At 35.5% G+C, this 23,657-nt stretch overlaps 1 protein-coding gene across 3 annotated transcripts in view; it reads left to right on the forward strand.

The window, feature by feature from the left end:
* Positions 1 to 18,403, forward strand: part of RAB28 (RAB28, member RAS oncogene family) — a 59,729-nt gene extending 41,326 nt beyond the window's left edge. Inside the window, exons 5-9 of one of the 3 annotated variants that reach the window (XM_085223462.1) lie at positions 7,217 to 7,320; positions 10,042 to 10,119; positions 15,042 to 15,089; positions 16,676 to 16,776; positions 17,759 to 18,403. In XM_085223462.1, the coding sequence (XP_085079588.1) occupies positions 7,217 to 7,320; positions 10,042 to 10,119; positions 15,042 to 15,089; positions 16,676 to 16,771 (326 nt within the window). In that variant the 3' untranslated portion in view covers positions 16,772 to 16,776; positions 17,759 to 18,403. The remainder of the gene's footprint in view (positions 1 to 7,216; positions 7,321 to 10,041; positions 10,120 to 15,041; positions 15,090 to 16,675; positions 16,777 to 17,758) is intronic. The other 2 variants (XM_085223463.1, XM_085223464.1) reach the window with 2 other exon arrangements.
* The last annotated feature ends 5,254 nt before the right edge of the window (positions 18,404 to 23,657 follow it).

A 23,657-nucleotide genomic window follows, 5' to 3' on the forward strand; every position in this document is an offset into this window, starting at 1 on the left:
GGTTTTGCAAGAGCTCTGGACATGTATTTGGCACTTAAAAGGTTATATTTTTCTTCAGTAATTGACAAACATATTTGTTGATAATTTTAGTTTTTTAGAGGAGGAAGTGTTAAGCAGCTTTGTGTAAATCACAAGAGTTTTTAAGCTTTTTTTTCTGCTTTCTGGAACCGGCGATTTCCTGTTATAGCTGGAAATGTTAAGTATAGTGTTTTAAGCATTAAAGTGCAGCACCAGCTATTATTATTCTCCCTTAGCAAGTCTTCTAATATAACGTGATTTGTTACTACATCCTCATAGGGAAGCATCAGCAGCAGAGTGTACATGACAGTGAGAAAGTAAACACATGCTTGCAATCAAATTAATGTATTTCATCTGTCTTCAACTAATAACAATCTGTCATGCTATCTATCTGAGAAGGGGCATAAACAGTTTATTTTGTGTTTGGAATAACTTCCTGGAGGTAGTTAATGTGACATGTAGTTTGTCTGACATGAGTATAACCAGATCAACACTCTAGATGTTTTCTTGATAACCTAAAAAAATTACTGAGAAAATCTGTACTTGGAACTATATTTATATTTCGTTGAGCTTCCTTAAATCAGAGTTGTGATATAGTTTTCAGGACTTCCATGAAAGAGTTTTTTTTTTTTTGGGAGCTATACAATTTTAGTGTAAGAAAAAAGCTTGAAATTACTAAAAAAAATCAGCTACAAAAAGTTGCAGTTTGCACTTTGGCATTAATGCTTGAATTTCTTGAAAACTGTGTGCAAAATTAATTGGAAAGTAGCAAGTCAAAACTGATTTTTAATAAAACTAGATCTTAAACTGTTAATGTTTGATAGTACTGCAGACTCATTGCCATTTTGGTCTGATGAATTGAATTTATTATAATTTCTGCATAATTCTAGTTCTTATAGTGTTGTATCAGTTATGAATTAGTCATCATTAGTAATAAGATCAGAAATATTAGATAATTTTATTATTTATACAGAAAGAGCTTTTGTGTCTAATTAGAAAATGAAAGTGCCCTTGCTTGAAGTTCTAAGTAATCCGTTCAAATATTCATGGAAAATGAAGGCTCAATTAACTAGCTCCATCCTTCAGTGGGAAAGCAGTAGGTTACTGGTAAGCTGTGCAATAAAAAGCTGGAGAGGGTTTTTGTTGCTTTTTTCCCTATTTTCTTTGGAATGATGGCAGAACTAGAAGAGAAACTGGGTAGTATTGCTTATGGCAGAGGAGGCCTGAGAGGGGCTCTTCATGGCTAGAGCTGCTCGCAGTATGAATCAGGATTTCTGTTTTATTCTTTGGAATAAAATCTTACAGAAATCTCCTTTCTATTCCCCTATTCAGACACTTCTGCTTTTGCACAGGTGAAGCAGTCTTCGCACTGCAGTTAAACTGACTGCTTGTTGGGCAGGGATGCTGCATGAAGACAATAAATGTTGTTTTCGTGGCTGTGTTAAGTTTTCAGGTACTCAAACTAGGTTTGTTCTTAAGAAGTGGTCCTGAAATTATAACAAAATGGGATGAAAAATTCACCATATACAGTCCCCTTTTTTATGACCCTGGAGTATTTTCAGAAGGGAAAGTATGTACATAATTTTAAGCACATGTAAATCAAATTAATAAATTATTAAAGCATTTTACTTGTCATGTCTGTGTGGGCTAATCGTGATAGCTCATTATTTAAACATTATGTAATTGTATACCTTGTGTGAACAGCTGCAAATACTTTGCAGAAAGATTTGTATTTCGTTTTTCACAGCATACTGTAAAAGAATATATTTTTGTGCACTACCATAGATTAGTATAGATGTTTACTCATAACTTTCAAACTACCCTTAATTATCTTAAAATATGAAAGCATAATATGTGTGATAATTATGAAGCAAGGCAGTTGTGAATTCATTTATGTTAATACAGAGTTTAGTATAAATGCAGTAAATATCAATCAATAATTTCAGCCTGAAAGAAGAACTGGCCTTTTAGAACAGATTGCCTTGTAGTTGTTACACTTGGAAGTTTTGAAAGACTCAGTTTTGGGTGGAGAAGCATCCTTTTACTGAAATACTCTGAGCTATATCTTTAAAGTTTCTTTCCATACAGATGCTTTAGCAAATGGCTAGATTAGTTATCACTGGAATAATAAAATAACCTTATTGTGCATTACTGTTTGTAAATGTAATCTCTCAATCCAGGAGAAAAGTCAGCAAACTACTACATTCAGACTTGCTTAACACGCATTATGCATGCCACTCAGCTGTTTAAAACATTCTGAACAAGTACTGTCACCATTTTTTCAGCTGCTTGTTAGTATCTGTTCTAGTTATGTATTTGTGTTTCTTCCAGAATTACCTGAAAGAAAGATTATTGCAAAAATCAATGCCTTCTGACTTTAAAAACACTGTATTTACATGGAACTATTCTCTAATGATGTTATGAAGGAAGACAGTGGCAGTCCTGTGGGAAAGGCACACACATAGCACAAGTGGCAGCCTTTACATTCTGCATAAATGATGTTCTGGTGTCTTTTAGAGTATGTACAGTTACTTGTTTAGGTAACAACATTTAAATCAAAGTGATCTACTGTTAGATTTCTGCCATTTTGAAAGGTGATGAAACCAGAACATTCATCATTTCACTGATTAATGATACTTTAAAGTACTTACTGAGTTGTCTGTCCCGGTTGAGTTATAACTATTGTTATACATATTTATTGTTACCATAATTTAAAGGCAAAACAGCTCTGGGATTTGATATCACACTTCATTACGTGAAGTGATTCTAGTGAGTTAATTGTATTTGTGGTAGTTCATTTAATGGAAAAGAAGAAATAAACCAGTACTTACGTTGCCTGGCTACTGGTTTTTCACCTTTGTGTTGTACTGAAATGGAAATCATGGAAGCATAGCATGCCAAACTATTATGGATCCACTGGCAGAGACTTTTTGCAAGCCTCTGTTATCTTAGAGGAATGATACATACAGTTAAACAGCATAAGGTAAATAAATTTGGTGTTAATTTATTTAGCATTAATAGTTTGGGAATCTCAAGACAAAAATAGCCGAACATTTCAACTGAGACTCAACTGCTGTTGAATGGCTATGTGTAGTGGAGACTGTAAATCACCCACTTCCTAGTGTCCTTGCATTCCCTCACTGCTAACCAAAAGCTAGAATGTCTGTGGCTTACTCCTAATTTCTCATGTAAAGTTATACAGGAATGTGACTTACAGTTGATTACTTATACTGTCTCAAGAGCTTGCTCAGAATTTTTACCAGTCAGATAGCCTAGCCTTGCAGACGATTGTTTAAAATATTCATCTACTGTTTTCTTTCCTCTTTAATGTAGCATTGTCTATCACTTTTCACCGCAATTAAGCAATGTATATCAGTAGTTTGAAGAATGATGGAAAAAATAGTTTCTCAGTCACCAGAAGATGTGAGCCAGTCCAATCTCTAGTCCCAGTTTAAGCCCACAATTTTGTCCTTGTCATTGAATTGTCACTTGCACCACAGAGGTAACTGTGATATTCTTTGACTTTCTTCCTTATCTAGATTCTGCAGTTTTCTTCTTCCTTCTTTTTATGCCTTCAGCAATGCTTTGGACAGAGCATTTGCAACTTCTATGAGAGCGAGATCCAGACTCTTCTTTTTTCACCTTTCTCGATCTATGCTCAGTCTCCTACAGATCAAGATGGAACTCTGCAGAGTTTGTGAAAAGCAAGTCTTATAGCGAGCCTCATCTCTTGCTGCAGCAGACACTGATCTGTTCTAGTTTCTTCTTGAGGGGAGAGTTTCATTTGCATCTCCCAGGCTAGGTGGAAGTAATTCATGAATTTCCAGTCTATTTTTGTTGTGCAGGTATATTTATGTGGTATCTGTCCATACTACACATGTAGATCTGTTACTTGAGAACCACAATTGTTTTGTTTGCCTCAGTTGAAGTGACTCTCCCCACCAGACAAGCTCGAAGACCAAATAAATATTCTTGCTATATACTGTAAAACTTATCCATTTGGGTCTTGCTTTAGCTTTTAATGAGCAGAAAAAGCATTATTTATTGATAAGGATAGCACAGTTTGTAGGCAAGCACTTGAACCAAAGTAACAATTTGTAATGTTTGTGTATTTTAGGATCTCACTATTTATGAATAGTTCAAGTTGTTTTTCCTTTGCAAACAAAATCCTTGTGTCTCCTTTTGACGTCTCCTTGTGGTTTCTTGCCATCAACTTAAATTATCCTTGGTAAAAACAGAGCTATTAATTTCCTCCTGCTATTGTCATCTTCCTAATTTGCTTCAGATGAATAGGGTGACTGAACAGTCTGGCGTGGAAATGTCCGTCTCTTCTGGTCTTTTTCTAAATGTTTGTGTTTGATATAAGTCCAAATCTTTTTTCGTGACCTTCATTAGGTATGGCCTATCATAATCATTACCATGGTTAAAATGTTCATCTTTTGCATCGTAATTGCTGAAATTCCTTTTTATTGGCAAGCACAATGTTATCTAGTCATTTAGACTATTCAGCAAAATCATTTTCCTGGTTTGTGAAATCATACTGTATTTATGTATCATTCTCTTCTTTCTAGCCAAAAGTTATTTGTCTTTGCCTTTAAGCTTTTCATGGCTTAAGTACATCCTTGTATCATCCTTCATCCCAAAGACACCTATTCCTGCCGCTGAGTGATTCATCGTACAAGCCCAAGTCAGCCAGCTATGAGGTTTTTTTTGTTTTTTTTTTTCCTCCTTACAGTTCTTATAAACACCTATTTAGAAAATAAGTTTTCTCCTCAAGATCCCTCCTAAAGTCTTTTCTTTATCATGTCTAAATAAAAGCTAGACAAGAGTTATGTCCTGTTAGCTATGAGTTCTGCATATTCTACTGACCAACATCAGATGTTCAAAGAAATAAAAATAATTGAAAAAAACTAGAGGGTAATTATTTGCTGCATTTTTAGCTGATCTTCAGTAACTGCCTATGATTGTGCTCCACAACTTTTTGTGATTAAATATTTATTAGCACTTGAAATCTTTTTCTTGTACTAAAACTGTGCCCTCTTTCAGTGAGGGCTAATGCTTGTAACATGAATTGCCTTGTGTTTACTGTGAGCTGAGTGCACGCATATGGACGTTTACCTGGCAGTTATCTTCTGTAACAGTAACTGCACAGTTTGCTGCAGACTGCCCGGAATTCAGAAGCCATGGGATGAAATACTCCTAACTGGGAAGAGGAGTTGCACAAATTTCAGAAACACAGTTTTACCCTGATTTTTACTTCCGGTCTGTAGATTCTGGGATCCTGCATGCTTTTGATTTCTCTACTGTAGCAAAATATATGCTCCACTGACCATATTTTGATAGAAAATAAGAAGCATTTTGGGATACGATTTCTTACAAGGCAGAATGTTTTCTTCTTGAAAATTCATGTAACTTTTGTATGCTTGTGTGTTCCTGTGACCTCTGTTCTTTTCTTCTTGGGAAAGAGAGATTGAGAGAAATTGTTACTTGTGAGCTTGTGTTTAGAGGCTTACGTGAGTATACTGTGGTCTTAGAGATATGGTGTAAATAGGATCAGTGGTTGACTTTTTAATTGTAATTGTGTGTAGACTTTTGAAGTTTCAATACAGAGGTGAGGTTAAGGTTCCTTTAAAACATTGTTAAATAAAAATAAAGGAAATATATTGATTTTTATTTTATTTTTTCCCCAAAGAGTAATCACAGTGTTGTTTTTTCCAGGCTGCACTTAAAGCTGATATATGAAGAGTAAAATTAATAGCTAATAGTGATATTGTTTAGAGAGTATGCTGTGTTTTTTTTCTTCTTAAAAGCATTTCAACAGAAGCTCTCTCCTGGTAGTTATTTTTAAGAGAAAGAAGTTAAACAACTGTTACATAGACTGTATGAGGCTTTTTATCGACTTTGGGATTTATCCTAATAAATGCATTTGTTCTTCCTATTTTTTGTAAAACTGTATATTCTACATTTAATATGATGAAGTACTGTACTACAAACGTTAGTGTTAATAGCTTAGTATTTTAGTCCTTCACAAATTAATGCCTGTGGTAACTGGATGATTTTAGGCCTGTTCTTATAAACAAGGCCTTACTGATGTGTGAGGAACAGTAATATGTGGCAAAAACTCCACATTAACCAAAGTAAGCAGTATAAATGGGGTGTAGGAATCCCCTGTTAGACTAAAAATCTCCAAGAGAAAATCTCCAGAGCCTACAAATTAAAGACCTCCAATATCATTTTAAAATAAAGCCTTTTATGTAGTATGAGAGCTTTTTTTTCAGCTGATAATCAAATGACACTATTATGCAGGCTTACTAGATTTGCAAATTTACAAGTTTTTACAAGTCAGTTGGGTCCCTTCCTCAGGAAATCAGTTTAAGTTTTTTTTTCCTGTATTGACTCAAAGAGCCTGGTTGTCCTTAAATCCTTCTGAATATATTTGCCTTATAATTTGACAGCAGAGAGTCAACACCCTTATAGGAACTGTAATGCAATAAAAAGAGAAACTTTTCAATATAGTTTCCAGTTACCTTAGGATCAGATTTGGAAAAACTGGAATGTGCACAATAAAACCTGTGCAAGACTTGAGCTCCATGTTGTGTTGTAGGCAACGAGTGCTTTTTAACATAAAATACCATTTGAAAGCTTTACTTTGCTTCCACTGGTTATAAATGCTAAAAATGAAAATGTTCTGAAACGTGGAATTGAAGACTTCGTATAAAATAACTAACCATCAGTGTTTTTATTCAGTTCATTTTTTTTTTATTATAGTGAATGTTTTTGCTCTACTGTGTTCTGCAGTAAAGTTATTTCCAACACATTTCAGATGTACTTTGTGAACTCTGTGTCTCTAGTTTATGCTGGGCTACCATTATACATCATACTTGTTAAAACAAACAAACAAAAAACCCCACAAAATTTAATTGATCTGTCTCAGATTTTTTTTTCTGCGTGTAGTTAGTGGGAAAGTTGTTACCAATTGCTTGTGTGAGTCCAGAAATATGCACAATGTTCATTGTGATTTCTTTATTTTTCACATACGATTATAAAAAGAAACTGGCATTTGCATACCTCTGTAAAGAGTAAGATGACATCTTATGTATTTCCAGTGAATGAGTTTTCTAAGACAGATAACTACCTAAGGATACTTTAAGCTCTCTATGTTACTCTGTAATAATCTTTTTTTCCCACTTGTTTCTAGTTGACTTGGAGCATATGCGCACAGTGAAAGTTGATAAGCATCAGCGATTTTGTCAGGAAAACAATTTCAGTAGCCATTTTGTGTCAGCCAAGACAGGAGATTCTGTAAGTAAGAAAAATAAACTCTGTACTGATCTTTCTGTGAATGTGTATGTTCTTTATTAATTACAGTGTCTTCTCATTTGCTTTGCGGGTTGATCTTAGTGTGGAAATACTCTGGTTTATACATGATGAGAAATGAGGCCTGTTAGATCTCTGCTGTCACCCTTTGTTCCAGGTGAAGTCTCATCTATAGAGCATCAACAGAGAAACTTTTAACAGTTGATAAATTCACAAGATCCTGTTACAATCAAAATTTTTAATATGGGTTCTGAGCTAGAAGACATTTTTTCTGTGGGTCCATTTAAACTTGAACTTTCTGGTATTTGTAATGCTTTGCCGAGCACATTTTAGAGTGATCATTTATTTCAGACCTAATTTAGATACTTGTTTTAGTTGGAAGTGTATGGGAGAAAAGGTTCTCTTTTAGTTGACTGTATCAGATGAAATCACATTGTATTGTTTTTCTTGATTTCTATCACATGCCTAATGACTATGTGATTCCAGTTAAAAACATAAGTCTGTCTTTGTCTTACATGGGCAACATAGCTTATTTTATTTGAGTATTACTGAACAGTAAGGCCATGTCCAATTATATGGAAGCATAATTCTGTAACACAAATGGCATCACTGGTTGTTTAAAGATATTTGATGAAAGCTCTATTACTTCTACAGTGGACTGCCAGATTCTATAATTTGTGTGATTATTGTGTTATACTGCTGATACAAATGCAGTGAATCCTGATTCTCCTTAGAGTTTGTGTTAAATCTTTGGCAGGAATTTTTGTTTAAAGTCTGAAAATGTTTTTCTTATGTTAGAAAGAGAAGACAAATTTTATAATAGTTCATGCAGTGAAGTTTGCATGTGATGAAATGTGTTCCTTTCTCAAGGAGACAAACATTTTGTGGTAAAGTAGTAGTTTTTATAAGATGGATATAGTTAACATTACAAATTAAGGAGGAATCTTTATTATGTCTTCTTAATTGATGATGTAATTCATGAATTACAGCAGCATCCCACTGTATATGCTAATTGTACTTTTATTAACTTACTGTTTAAAAACAAAAGTAAATCCGAACGTACCTAAAAGCATTAACCAGAACTTTCTGTTTAAATATCTACTGACAAAAGAAGGTATGAAGAATAGTTTACAGTAGTTCATTTTTAGTTTCGGTATAGGTTTGAATTAACTCTTTCCACTGTTACTGCAGTTCATGTGTATTTGGGTAGTTGTGCAGGGAAGACAGGGTGTTTATTCTGGACAGTGATTTAGGGAGGGGCCTTCCATGGCTGCTGTGGGTATAGATTAGAGGAGTCTTACATGCTCAATTAAGGTAGATGAAGTGATTTGTTTTGTTTACCTCAGATCTTTCCAACAGACTCATTTGCAAAAGATAATTTTATATACATAGAAAAATCTGAATGTCTCCTTAGAGGAGCATTAAACTTCATGAAAGATTTACTGTAGCGTAACTGTCGTACTCTCCATTGAACTGCATAAGTAGAGCACTGAGCTCCCACCTGGTGCTTTGTGCACAGAACTTCAACACAGCAGGTGATCAGTTTAATTACACCACAGAGCTTGGTTGGGCAGGTCTCTGAAAAAGGTCTGCCCATTTCCTTGCTGTATGAGTGTTAGTACAGTAGGCTGATAGTAGACCAAGTAGATCAGAGAAAGTAAGGTGATTTTGGAAGTGACAGTGGTTTGTTGGTTTTGCCACTCACTCGCTTTCATCTTCCATCTGAGCTGTAAGAAAAAAATGTGTGAATGGTTTTATTTATTTATTTATTTATTTATTTATTTTAATTTTTCCTTGAAAATGACTGATGCTTCCACAGGCCTTACCTTCTGGAATGGTGGCTGTATGGTGAAAAGCACTGTAGGCTGGCAGGTTAGGCTTTGTGCTCAGTTGTGTAGCCACTCAGAGCATAAGATGCAGTTTGACAGTATTCTGCATTCAGCAGAAGTAGAGTCTTAAACTGTTCCTATTTAGTATCATTTGTGTCCTTTAATCAGATTTAAAAAGTAGCTCCCTAAACAGTAAGATTGGTGGACTGTATTGAGGTGAAGTAAAGGAGTTATTTTAGATAGCCTTCCCACTCAGTGTTATCTGTCAAGCCACATCTGAAGTTTAATGGCTAGGCTGCTCCATGCCATGCCACATTTTGCTTACTTAGATATTTCTGTTCAATAACAGAACACATACAATCATTTGTAAGACTCCTAAACAAATACATAATGGCTTGGATTTGATGTTCGTAATGTTTTTGAAGCTTACACAGCAGAGATTTTGGTGGTGCTGATGCACAATTCAGTTGTTCTGAATTTCAGAAATTTATGTCTTTATTGCACAATACACTGGTAAAATATTTTTCTGCTAAACATTAGTGAATACCCTTATTCATATTTTACAGCACTGAGAGCAGTATTTGAGAGGTGGGTTGTGTAAAAGCTTGTTTAAACTTAAGCCTCTGGAGGCAGAGTAGAAGTGTTGCCTAACAATCTAGCGTACTGTTCATTCCTCATAGCATTGTTGAGTTATTTTCCCCAATTTTTAAACAAAATTGAATATACCAGATGAGATTGTTTCAGATCTGTTTTGCACAGGTCATAGTTCTCTATATCTTGTTGTTTACAGTTCAAGAATGGCTTGATATATTTGAAAGAACTCTTAGGATGTCTGTTCTTAATCATTCAAATATGATGTAATTTTTTTTTTCCATAGGTCTTCCTGTGTTTTCAAAGAATTGCTGCTGACATCCTTGGCATCAAATTGAACAAAGCAGAAATGGAACAATCACAGGTGATTTTCCACAAATACATGTTGTGCTTAAAATTTTATTTAGTATTTAGAAAAAAAACCACAAATAATGTTGCAAATTAATATCTATCCTTTTAAGTGAACTGCACCCATTCTACTAGAGACAGTTAGTTACTATCACAACAGCTTCTTAAAAATATAATAATCTTTATCCATCGTGATAAACTTGCTGAAGCAATAAAAATGCATGTTCAAAAAAACTAAAGAAAATAATAGTTTGAGAGCTGTTTGTAGTATATAAAAATTTTCTTAGACATTAATGTCTCCTTATATTTTTGCATTCGCAGGTAGCGTAAAAGATGCTCTTATCTATACATAAATTACTGTACACTGATATCATATTCAGTGTTTATGATAACTGCTTTAAAATTCTTTACATACTAAAGCAATATCATTTTATAACACTAAAAGCTTAAGAGATGGAAGGCATAAGTTTCGGCAAGCGTAACTGTTCTAAATTAATGTTCAGTATAGACATATACTGAACTGAATAGGAAAAAAGTACTGTTTCATAAGAATCATAGAATGGCCTGCATTGAAAAGGACCACAATCATCACCTACTTTCAACCCCCCTGCTGTGTGCAGGGTTGCCAGGCACTAGCCCAGGCTGCCCTGTTTGTCAATTACAGAGTCAAGAATTAACTATGTGATGTTCTTTGGTTGGTTAATCTATGAGTTTAGTTTTCATTATGTGCCTTTATAATACACGACGATGATGCTTTCCTCAGTAAGGTTTGTTTGCCTCAGTTTAAGAGCACTATTTCCTACTTGTACATTATCATATACAAATGCGAAACAAATCTTTTTCTGATTGAGTATACCCACTCTTGACAGACCTATGGTATTGGGTGTTAGGGTAGCTAATGTGGCTTCCTGCCATCTGAAATTATTTTTCTTACTGTGTTTGTCCCAAATAATCTCCTCTTAGAGGAATTGCTTAGTCTTTTGCTTTTGGACTTCGTGTTTTTTTTTCTTTGTGTTGAGTTGGAGGATTTTCTGTCATCTCCTCTGCAGCAAGAAAGGACTGAGAGGACAGTGTTTCCCAGCAATAGGTGGAGAATCATCAACAGCATATCACCTATCCTCTTATATTGGCTAATAGTGATTTAGAGGTGCGAACACAGCAAATGCATGTCAAAACCTTGTTGCATATCTTCCTTTGAACTGTAACAGAGCTTTTTACTGTTTCTGAAAAGAATATTTCATGTAATCATTACATGCAAAATAGTTCTAACAAAAGTAGTTTTATGGCATTTTTAATTAATAGGAAAAAAAGTTTTTGTTTTTTTCTTTAATTTAAATTGTAATTTCTTTAACTTTAGTTACTAGAGTTGATGTTATTTATTTAAATCAGTGGATGTTAGGTGATCTAAAATGTGTTAATTGTTCAAATAAGCAAACAATCAAGAGCTTTTCCAATATAGTCTCTTTACCGCCTTCTCCTGCCAGGTTCCTGCTTCTAAATATAATTTTCCTGCCAGGAAGACTGTGAGCACATAGGTTTAAACCAAAGGATTTTACACAAAACCGTTTCAGAAACCTCAAAAGCAAAGATTATACTACTGAGGCAACCTTTACTATGTAATGATATTTAGGATTACAATTATTAAACCAAAAACTGGCTGAGATGGTGACATGGTATCCTAGAATTGCTAGATGCTGTTAACATTAAATGAGTATCCCCAAAATAAGTCAAAAAGTTTAATAAGAGAAACAAAACCAATGACACAAAATGCATCTTGTGTACAGGTTGGTCTTCTGCTTTTTGAAATATATAATAAATACGCAATTTCTGAAAGTGTTTCACCACTTCAGTGTTTACAATCTCTGTTGAAGTGGTCAACTACAAAACTGTATTGCAAATAGTAAAATGGCAAAATATACTTAAGAGTGAATACCTAACAAGCAAGGAGAAGAGTTTCAAAAAGCTGTGATTTATAGGTAAATAAATATTGAGTGTTTTTTCAAAATTTGTTTACTATTGGGGAACCATTCACTTACTGTTCTGAACTATATAATGTTTTGTATGTGAATAATTAATCCCATAAAGAGCTCCTTAATTTTTTTTGAACTGTTTAGCTTGCATTGAAGCAGTGGTCTTAGATTTGTGCTGTTGCGTCCTGCGAACTCAGATATAAACTTGTAGGCAGGTATGCAAATACCTTATTGAATTAAATACCTTATTAAAATAAGAATATGAGAAAGGAGATTACGTAGAGTATTGTAGCATTATAAAGGAAGTGTGTATTTTTAAAGTAAGAACCTCCATGTAGACTTGTCTGAAGAATGCACTACTATCTAGTTTGAACTGGTGCTGGCTTTAAGTGGGCTTTTTCCCTACCTTATTATAAATAATCACTATTTTTAATGATGTTGAATGTATCAGTGGAATGTACAATATGCAGATAGGACAGAGTTGATATTATGCAAATTATGGTAGCAATAACTAAGTTAATATGCACAGTCTAAATACTCAGTATGGCCCACATGTTACTGTTAATGTGAATCTAAGCTGTAGTGATTTAAAGAAAATAATCCAAATTTAAAAAAATGAAAAAAGGAAATAAATCCAGGCGCAAACAACACAAGCAACAACAAAATAAAAAGAAAAACCTGTCAGTGGAGGTGGTTAAAGAAGAAATTTTGTTGCCTCCTCATTCAGGTCCAGCAGAAGTCTCTCCATGTGTGTGTAGCTAAACAGAGAAACAGTCTGACTTTGCAAGATTCTTCTAACGAAGCACAATTTTAATTTGTTCTGAATAAGCAATAATACTTTCCTAACAGTAAAAGGTTTGCTTTGAACAAACTTTGAGGACTTTGCTATTTTGAGCAGCCAGTAGGAATTATTCAAAATTAAGTCTGTGAGAAACCAAAGGAATTGTATTTAAGTGTTTGTCTTGTTAGCTGTAGCTTAAGGTTCATTGTATTTGGTTCCACACCTTGGTTAGTTTTTAAGATTGGAAACGGAAAGTGTGCATAAAATTAGAGAAAGAAAAATGTTAACCTTCATAGCCTCAGAGAAACAAACAGAAGGACATTTCTTGAGAGAAATTTATTAGTCTGCAGTGGAAAAGCTCTACTGAAGTAATGTGTAGATGCTGTTGCTCAAAAGCATGGAAGTGGGTCTTTTGGCTGAATGGAGGTGGTTTTAGATGATTCCTGGTATACAACAAATAGTTTGTGATAGAGATTCCCATGTGTGTATATGGGGAAAGAGAAGATATTTGTTTTTCAAATTTCTCTGCAATCAGCTTTAGATTTCCTTAAATTATAGAATGGCTATGTGAACATGCTCCTTAACATTTCTAGGTGTTTAATACTCTACCAACTGGACTATAAAAACAGATAAATAGGTGCTACACAAGGAACAAAACAAAACACAATAAGTGCAACTTAGTTAATTTGCAAGCATTGTATTTGATTTCTTCTTTGAGCAAAGAGTAAAACACCCTTTAGTTTTACAGATGTGCATTGTTTTCTTCCAAGATCTTGTCTTTGAATTTTCAGTATTCTGTGTAATGCAAGGTTTCTTTGTTTTGAAAAATGGGATGGTTTATATTTTGAGTATATTTTAGCATAACGGCATGAAGCTGCATCAGGGATGGGTCAAGTTGGGTGTTAGGAAAAGGTTTTTCACCAGAGGGTGGTGGGCATGGAACAGGCTCCCCAGGGCAGTGGTCACCTCTCTGAGCTGCCAGAGTTCAAGGAGCACTTGGACAATGCTCTCAGATATATGGTCTGATTTTTTGGGTGGTTCTTTGTGGAGTCAGGAGCTGACCCTTATGATCCTTTCCAGCTCGAGATATTCTATGATTTTATGTTTGTTGGAGAACATCAAGTGTCTTCATTTAGTTTAGGTGGTAACAAAGAATAACATGAAATACTGAATTTCTGTAAGGCACCAACAGTGAAATGATTTATCAGTTATGATTTATTGTATATTTCTTCATGGTTACTGATTGTCTAATGCTGAGAATACTCTTCATAAATTATTTCTTGTGATTTTATGGCTGAAGATCATATTTCTTTTCTTTAAAAAACGATTCCAATTGTAACAGTCATTAGGAGAATCACTGTCACTCACCTGTGGTTAGTAATAAGAATTGTGAGCACACTACTTCAGCTTGCATGAATTTGTGGGGCTTGACTTGTGGCTTCTGTGCTTTGATGACTGGCAGAACTACAAAAATCCTTTTGAAAAGTAGATGGAGTCTTGGTTCCCCTTCAAATTGACTGCTAAACTGTTAATTAAGTGCAAGAACAAGCCCTAGAAATTAAATTATTTGCCATGCATTGTGTTAGAAAACAGCTGCAGCAGTTTAAGACGTTAATGCAACCCAAGATATTTGTTACTGCCTTTTTGCTGGAATTTATCGCTCCCCCAGCACAATCAGAAAATAGAAGGTGATAGTGTGCCTTGGCTGCGTCAGGGTGAAGTTCAACAGCTTAGCTTAAACTGCTGATGAAAGTTGTTTTTAAGTGAAGTTGCCAGACTTTGTGCTGAAGCGGATGAGGTGCAAGTACATGTTACATTCCACCAGCTCTCCTTTGGCAGCAGTGATCTCCAGCAGAGGAATAGAACAGGCATTTGGGGGTGGTAAGTTTTTAAACTATCTCAGCAAGAGCTACTAAATCTTGTCTGTTAACATGCTGAGATGACTGTTAATCAAACCTTTATTTAGTCAAAACTGTGGTGAAACAAAGGAATAGATTACTGTTTGTGTGTGACTGGAACGTGTTTTTGAAATGGAACCGTTCCAAAGTCAGAAAATTGCAGATTCTGACTTATTTTCAGTCCTCAAATTCCTCTCCTTTAAATCACAAGGGTCTGATGAAATTTGAGGAAATAGCTCCTCTACTAATCAAATGTTTTTCTTTCTGTATTTTTTACTTTCAACCATAGTATAAAAACCGCATGGGGTGCAGCTTTGTTCCTTGGCATTGGCAAGAGGTAGCGTTTTTGTAAGTGATTTGTAGTTTTTTCTTTAGCTGTATGCCAGCTCAAGAAATGAGGGTGTGCATGTGCCAGTTTTGTATAATAAAATGTTTGGCAGATTGGGAATTCAGAGCACCTGCACCGAGTAAGTTTTTTTTGTCATTACTAACAGTGGTTTGAACCTTGGCAATTATAGATTTGTCCTGTACAGATACACATACAAAGAAGCTCAAAGCTTTTAATCACCTTAAAGTTAATAAGATAAATACTGCAATGTGTATTTTAAAAAATATGCGAGATTCCTTTAGAAAATCCTTGTCATTTATGTTAGTCAACTTTTTGCTACAGTGTGCCTAAACACAGATCACTAACCTAGCCTTGTTTACATGATGGGATTTGGACCAATGTTTTGACGACCAATTAATTGCCTACTGATTGCAAGATTTTTTTCCTTGGCTTTAGTCAGAAGATTGGTATGATGAAACTAGGTCCTGTGAGGTCAGATAACGCTGTTTAATGCTAAAACCCCTACTACCCCTTCACATGGATTTAGCAACCTTTCCCTTGATAACATCAGGCCAGGAGTCTAGTAAATCACAGATGTTGTCTACTAGATAAGATAGTACAAATGTGATCAATTAAACTCAAGAGGAGTACATCAGCAGCTAATAAATTCAGATCCTTTACCAGGCAATTCAATTACTAGTATTTGTTTGACATATAGGTTTTATTTACAGAGATAATCTTTAACATGTACTGCTTGTACATTCACATAATCCAGTTTGCATGTTGTTTCCTTCAAAATGGTGACATACATTCATTTAGCCATTCATTTTAACTTTAAAAATGCATTGCGTAAAAGTTGGAGTTTTAAAGAAAAAGATTATTCTATCTTTCGTAGCAGACCTTCTCTGCAATTTTTGTGCTTAAGTTATATGATTTTTTTTTTCCCTTTTTCATAAGCATTTTGTTAATAGAAAGCTTTTAACAGATTTGTTTTGACTTTAGGGAAAAAAAGAGTTTTTTTCTTTCTTTATATGAAGTAAAATCAAAGCTAGCAGCGCTTTGATGTGAGGTTTTAATTTGTCACTAGTTTTTGGTTAATATCTAGCAGTAATGTAAGAGCTATGTAATGGAAAAGATACACACACATCGCTTAAACACTTGTTAGAGTTGCTGATAGGAAAGCTGACTACTGTAAAATTTATTTACCTCAGGCTTAAAGGAAGAGGCCGTTGTCACCTTCCACTGAATTATCTTCCCTTTTCTTTCCCTTCTATTTCTGCCCCTTCTCCTCTAATAAGTTTTTGTTGATTGCATGCATGAATATTTCACATTGATGCTTTGAAAGTGCATGTTCTTGAAGAAGCCTGAGAATGAAAACAGATGCTGATTGTGATGCTTTCTGCTAGATAAGTTCCTGTTCTGCATAGGGCCTGGAAAGAAATGCACTTTGTTTTAGCTTTTGCGCTGTCATTTTATATCATTCATTCTTCCTTTTCAACTACTGATCAGTCTTTCCATTTTTTCTTCCCTTTCCTTTTCTTTTTTTCATTCTTCTCCTTCATCTCTGTCCATTGTGTTGATACATGACTGAACAGCATGTTGTCAGGGCAGAAATAGTGAACTACCCTGAAGAAGATAACCAACATCACAACACTTCCAGCTGCCAGAGTAAAGTCTGCTCAATGCAGTAGTTCAGGTATTGATGTAGAAGTTTTTTTTTTGTTGTTTTTTTGTTTTTTTTTTCAAACTGCATTGCTTTTACATGAAATAACATCTATAGTAGATTCTCTTAGAAATGATGTATTTTACATTGGTAAGCAGAAATAATATATAGTATATTAATTTGAAGTTTTGTATGCAATTATGAGGCATTTCTAATAATCCCTTAGTTCATAGAAACTTGGTAATACTTCATGTTATTGTATTAAGAGGGGCTTTCACTGCTGTAAAATTCAAAATGTTACGTTGCTGCCTCAAATGAAAATGGACAGAAAACTGGTATCTCTTATTTCTCTCCCCATGTGGGAGAGACCAACAGTTCCATTAAATGCTTTGTAAATAGAATGGGTAATATCTGTTAGATTTTTACACAGAAAATGAATATTTATAGTACACAGAAGTTCTTTTTATGTTAATTCAGTCTTTGTCTGGATGCCTAGTTAAGCTTTTTTTTGAAGGATGTTTGTATTTGAAATTTGCTTTGAATTCTGTCTGTATTTTCCTCTGAATTGCTTAAAGAGGCAAAGATGAGCTACCTGCAGTTTCTGGTTAAGATAGACGGTTATTCTGAAGGAATGCATACCATAGTCTTTGTAAAATTCTGTTTTATAATTTACATGCAAAACAATTCTTGAGGAGAAAAAAAAAATGCGTTCACTGATTTTTTTTTTTTTTTTTTTTTTTTTTTTGCATTGCTGCTTTTTATTAGCTCTGTAAAATTGTCAAGAAAACTTACCAAGGCACTTCTTTCTGCTTAGTATGAGTCAACTTATTTAGACTGAGAAAATAACACCTGATCAGACTTACTGTAAGATGCTGAAGAAAACTGAACTGTCTGTTTTGCACAATTTATTTATTTTTCCCTCTATGTTTCATAGTAAAGTATCTGTTGAGTTGTTTGCCAGCATCAATATTGTATTTTGATTCCGATTATTGCTGTGTTTTTTCTTTTATGACAGAGAGTGGTGAAAGCAGATATTGTCAACTACAGTCAGGAGCCTGTGACAAGAAGCGTTAATCCTCCTAGAAGCTCAATGTGTGCAGTTCAATGACTGTATCATTCTTCTCTGTTTTGATACTTTTGGCTGTCCTCCTACTTTGACACAGGCTCTAGGATTGCCAGGAGCTTTTAACAGTCACCATCGCTACAATGCAATTACAAGTTTCAAAAACGTGTTGCACCATTTTACATTGAGAAGCAGCAAGCAGTTTTTTTGACTGGCAGAAAATGAAATGTTAAGACCACACACTTTGAAAAATAAAAATCTACATTCTTCTAAATTATATTTCAGTAAAGCAGTAGAACTGTGTTTGTTTTTTCCTATTTGACTGATACTGGAATGAAAATGAATGAAGAAGTATGATTATGGAAGTTTTGCCAAAGCATTTTTTTCCTTTTTTTTTTTTTTTCTCCTGTGATCTAAACTAGCGTTCAGCAAAATGTAACTTGGGGAAACTATTGCTGGAATACTTTCAGACAACTAATATATTTTACTTAGGGATAACTTGAAAAGTATTCCATAAATGTATATACATAATGCAAAATGTATAAATTGTATCCAGGAAGAATCAGTGCTTGAAATAAAGCTGTGATATAAAAGTAATTACTTTTCTGAAGTCTCAAGTTGTCTTCATGGATGCTCTGAAAAAAAGCTAATGTTTTGTGTATTTTTATTCCCACATCAGTATTACTTCTTGTAGTAGTAGATATGCTCATAACTCTGCATGAATATGGATGAACCTCACTTGGCTGTTTGGGCTCTAAATGTTGAGTGATATATTCAACGTGCATTAGAAACTGTTGATAGATCAATTAGGATCAGTCATTTTTATTAACTGAGTGACTTATTTTTGGACTGTCTTATTTCTATTTAAGAGTTAAAAAAACAAAAAAACAAAAACAAATAAAAAGCAGTGTCCTCTGTGATCATCATATTTCTCCTCTGTTCCTGTTCTATGCAGTTCTCTCCTGCCACATCTAAGGTAAGGTGAGGAAAAAATTAAGCCAACGTAATTCCAAGTTGGAAAGCTTTTCCTTTTTTAACTCTACAGTGCATTTTCTTATAAACTATGACAAAACATTTGGAGATTCAGAAAATTAATGAGGTTGAGCAACAGAAGCTTGTAATTTCAAATGAAAAAGTGACAAGGTCTTTCAAATAAGTATTCCTATAGAGCTGCTGAAGAAATAGTTCAAAATTTAAAACAAATATGTTCAAGAAATTCCAAGTGGCAAGAATCATAGAATGGTTTGGGTTGGAAGGGACCTTTAAGATCATCTAATTCCATGCTATAGGCAGGGATACCTCCCTCTAGAACAGTTTGCTCAAAGCCCCATCCAGCCTGGCCTTGAATACTTTCAAGGAGGAAGCATCCACAACCTCTTTGGGTTAGATATTAGGAGGAAGTTTTTCACACAGAGGGTGGTGATGCACTGGAACAGGTTGCCCAAGGAAGTTGTAGATGCCCCATACCTGGAGGCATTCCAGGCCAAGCTGGATGTGGCTCTGGGCAGCCTGGTCTGGTGGTTGGCGACCCTGCACATAGCAGGGGGGTTGAAACTTGATGATCATTGTGGTCCTTTTCAACCCAGGCCATTCTATGATTCTGTGGCAACCTGTTCCATTGTTTCACCACTCTCACTGTAAATAATTTCTTTCTAATATCTAGTCTAAATCTACCTTTGTCTATTGTAGAGCCATTTCCCTTTGTCCTGTTGCTATATGCCTTTGTAAAAAATCCCTCACCAGCTTTCCTGTAGGACCCTTCAGGTAATGAAAGGCCACTATATGATCTGCCCCCACCCAAGTCTTCTCATAGAATGTGCTATTTGATATTATTTTGGTATATTCAAAGTTAATTGGAAAGTTAAGTTCATTTTTAAACTGTTCTGTACGCAATTGAATGTGTAGTTTTATAACTTAATGATAATGACTTAGCATTGTGATATTTTAGCATTGAAATGGGAAATTTTTCTGAAACAAGCTGAGTTGCTGAGAAAGATTCAACAGTAGGTGTAGGTGTGAATTTCCAGTAAATTATTTATTCTAGGGTTACCATCTGTGTTCTTCCTTCTATCCTACGGAGCTCATGTCCCACTGCACGGTGTTTAACTATAAGGTAAAAGGCAAACTGAAAGGTGAAAACTGTCTTTTACTTACTGCTGGATAGGAACATCTGCTTCAAAGAGTCATTCTGAAGTAGCTGATGAATTTACAAGCTCACATTCTCCAAAGCATCTGGTAAGGTTTTTTGTTTTTGTTTTTGAATCCTTGGATATTTTTCTTCTTGGTGTGCCTGTGTCAGTACCTCTGCCCGTATACTCAATTATCAAACATGTAAACTCACTCTCTCTCTGAGATCTCGCTGGAACATCAAGATCTCAACGTTTCTCCAGGACTTACAAGTCGACTTTATAGTCCTGCTTCCCAACAAACATGTTGTATGGTCGTAAAATGTGAATATTTTTGCCATTTCAAAAAAATTTCCCCACACTTTATAATAAGTTTAAATCAAGTTTTGTGAAAAATGACAGAAATAAGGTGCCCATCAGTTTGTATTGAAGGCCTATCCAAAGATGTTTGGTACTTAGCTGGCAACGATCCTTCATTCTTTTCACTTTGTTGGTGTTGATGTTGAGGAATTTCTGTCTGCAAAAGAAGCAAATGTGAAGGAAGTTGTTTGCTCCCAGGATGCTTTTGGCATGCAGGCTTAGATGGTGGGAAGATTCACATCTCTAAACTCATGCCTTCTGATGAAAGCTGCCTGTTGTGTAAGTGGTAGCATTTACCTGAGATAACAAATTACATTAAAAGTAACGTGGCTGGCCTGTAACAAGAAATAATGAAAGAATATAGGTCTACTGAAGATTTTTTGCAGTGTAAACTGAGCCATTCAAACTTTGAGATGCAGAAAATGAACATGACAAACCCTTAGCAATTTTGATTTTAAAAAAATATGCTTCTCTTAAAAATTTGTCATAGTTCAACTTTTCAGAAGAGGATGCTTTCTTATGACTTGTTAGGGAAAGCTCATTATTACCTGAACCATCAAAAACTTCTGCTTTTATGTACATTTGGAGTGACCTGCTTTGTGAAAGCTATGATGCGTCCTTCTCCAAGCTATTTTACCAATGGATTTTTCTGTCCATTTGTGAGCTTTTATTCTCAATGTATTTTTCTAGGTGTCTTTGACTTGCACATCCATCTGTGTTTTCTTCCTATTGATCTCTTCACCATTTTTTTTATATTTCAGTCCTACCTCCTCTGAATGTGCTTGTTTACATTTATGAGACTTTCTCATTCTTCCTCCCTAACATCCACGTATATTATTTATGCTAACCACGACTCTTGTGTCTTCTCTGCCCCCAACCCCTCCTTTTGCTGCCCCTCTTAACCTCTTCTAAATTTCTGTTTTGTATACTGACTTCCACTCTCCCTGCCTTTTCCCTACCTTAGCCATCCCATTTAGATCCATTACCTGTCCACATTTTAATCCTTACAAATGAGCTTTGCTCTTTTTGTTCAGCCCTTGGGACCCCACCCAAGCCGTTGGATTCCAGCTGCAGTGTAAATCCCAGGGCTGTGGTAGCTGCCTTTGAAGTGTTACAGCAGCTGTTGGTGGAGATTCGGGGTGCTTTTGCCATCTGTACGGTCTGTGTTCCACTGGGCTGAGCGGAAAGGTCAGAGATAATTCCGGAGGATTAAGCAATGTGGAGAGAGGGAGTTGCCTGTTTGGCAGAGAAGGCAAGGGCTATCTGTAGGCTGATAGGGAGGAACAGACTGAATGGGAAAGGTGTGCAGCAGGGAAGCAGGCAACCAGCACCCTATATCCAGTCTCTTGCAAGTAACACTGCACTGCTGGCCCCCGAAGTGCCCACGCACCTGGCTTAAGTGTATACCATATTAATGAGCTTAAAAATTTCTTGGAAGGTGAGAATTGGTTGAGAGTAATTCAACAAACAGCAATGAGGGTTAAATAATGTAGCACTCTCCCCAAGCGAGGTGACATGTGCTTAATGTCCACTGACATAGAGGGGTGGGGGGCAGGCATGTTCTCTCCTGGCGCTGAGGCCAGACGAAGGGAAGAAACTTGTTCAGGCCCTGATCTTACACAGATGCACACTGATGAAGTGATCTGCCTGCTCAGAGCAGTTGTAAGGAATCAGTGCAGTAACAGCTGTATAGCTAAAAGCTGTGTTTGAATTGAACTCACTGCTATGGTCAGCATCATCTTTTGTGCGATTGTGCGCTCAATTATCAGCACTTTCAAAATGTGCATTTGAAATGTTGTTCGTATGCAATTTCTTTCTTTTGTGGTTCTAAAATTTGGTGGGGCCAACTCTAGTCTTTTTCATAAAGAGCAGCACGATGCTGTTTTCTCTTATGACCAACTTGTGATTGCCGGAACCTGAGATGAGTCCATGAACTCCTCCCAGTGTATGGTTCTTTTGACAATTCATACAAGATACGAAAACACATGGGATTCTTTGTAATTGAACTTTCTTTTTTGAAGCCTTAAAGAACAAGCACAAGTTCAAAATTACATGAAATGTGTTCTTTTGAGTAATTTGAAAATTGTTGGTGCTATGAAGTATATAAAATAATGTTTTTTCCCTTTAATGTCTACCTTACTTTAAATGGTTGCTTTTTCACAACCGAGCTTTGTAACCTTTGTTTTAAGATTGTGACCTTTTCATAGAATTGTAGTACAGAGTACTGGTCAGAAGGTGCCCCTATTGCATGTGTTGATCTGAGACCCAACACAGGGCTGCTGAACAAGGGGAACAAGTGGCACTGACTGAGTCACTATGTACTTTGTCTTGGTCAGATCACTAACCTGAGCTGGTGCAGAAGCTGTAGCTGACTGGAAACAGAACAAAATGTCCCGTAATTTGGTATCTTTAACTCTTTGGCAGTGCATCTTGGCATATCTGACTGGAACTGTGCTGTTCTATTTATCTTTTGTCATTGACAGAGGACTAAATTGCTGTTCCTTAACATAATTTACAGTTATGTAGTAATGGGAAATTTTCTGTGAGGAGAATTTAATTTCTTAGAGTAGTTGTATTTATTTCTGATGGTAGATGAAGAATTGGTACGATGGTCAGGATGGAGAAGTACTTAAAGCAGCAATGACTCTCATAGAAATGATGTTTACAGTGCTGACATCTGGAATTTTAGCATTATTTCCCAAGCAAAGATGTTATTGTACAGTGCTATACTTGCATTCTTTCTCTTAGTTCAAGTACTGCTGCTTAACATATCCATCTGATTTTTTTAGGCTGTCTTTATTTAAAAACAACTCATAACCACTTAAAATGTCAAAGTAGCTGAATGCTGCTGAAAAGAAGCAGCCAAAACTTATCTGTGTTTGTGTAGGGGTAATGGCATACATCTGAGATTGAAACACCAGTCCAGATAATTATCTGTAGGAAACAAATTTATTCTCTGATTTCAGTTACTATGATTAGAATGTGATTAGAATTTAATGTGCTGCAGTTTTATTTGCAAAATACACAGGTCCTGTATAAAACCTCTTTTTATAATGTACTCTCCAGAAGCCTTGGGGATCCCTGTTTAACTTGCAAATGCAGAAGTTTGATCTTCCCCAAATAGAAGATAGTGAAGCTCCTGAGTTCCATGAACTGATTTCTATTTTCAGCTCCCCATAGAGAGCTGACTGTTCAGCCAATTTAAACTTTTTTCTACTCCACTTCATCTTCGTTCATTTTGGCACTGACGGAGCTTTTGAACTGGAAAATTTCCAGTTAGCTAATTGGCCTTTTGCCTTGTTTTATGTGGGGGTGATGTCAAGTGCTGAAATAACCAATTGACTGAAAGCAATCTTGTTTCAAAC

This window comes from Meleagris gallopavo, chromosome 4, assembly GCF_905368555.1.
Source record: "Meleagris gallopavo chromosome 4, MGAL_WU_HG_1.1, whole genome shotgun sequence".
In the NCBI taxonomy this organism is placed as follows: Eukaryota; Metazoa; Chordata; class Aves; order Galliformes; family Phasianidae; genus Meleagris; species Meleagris gallopavo.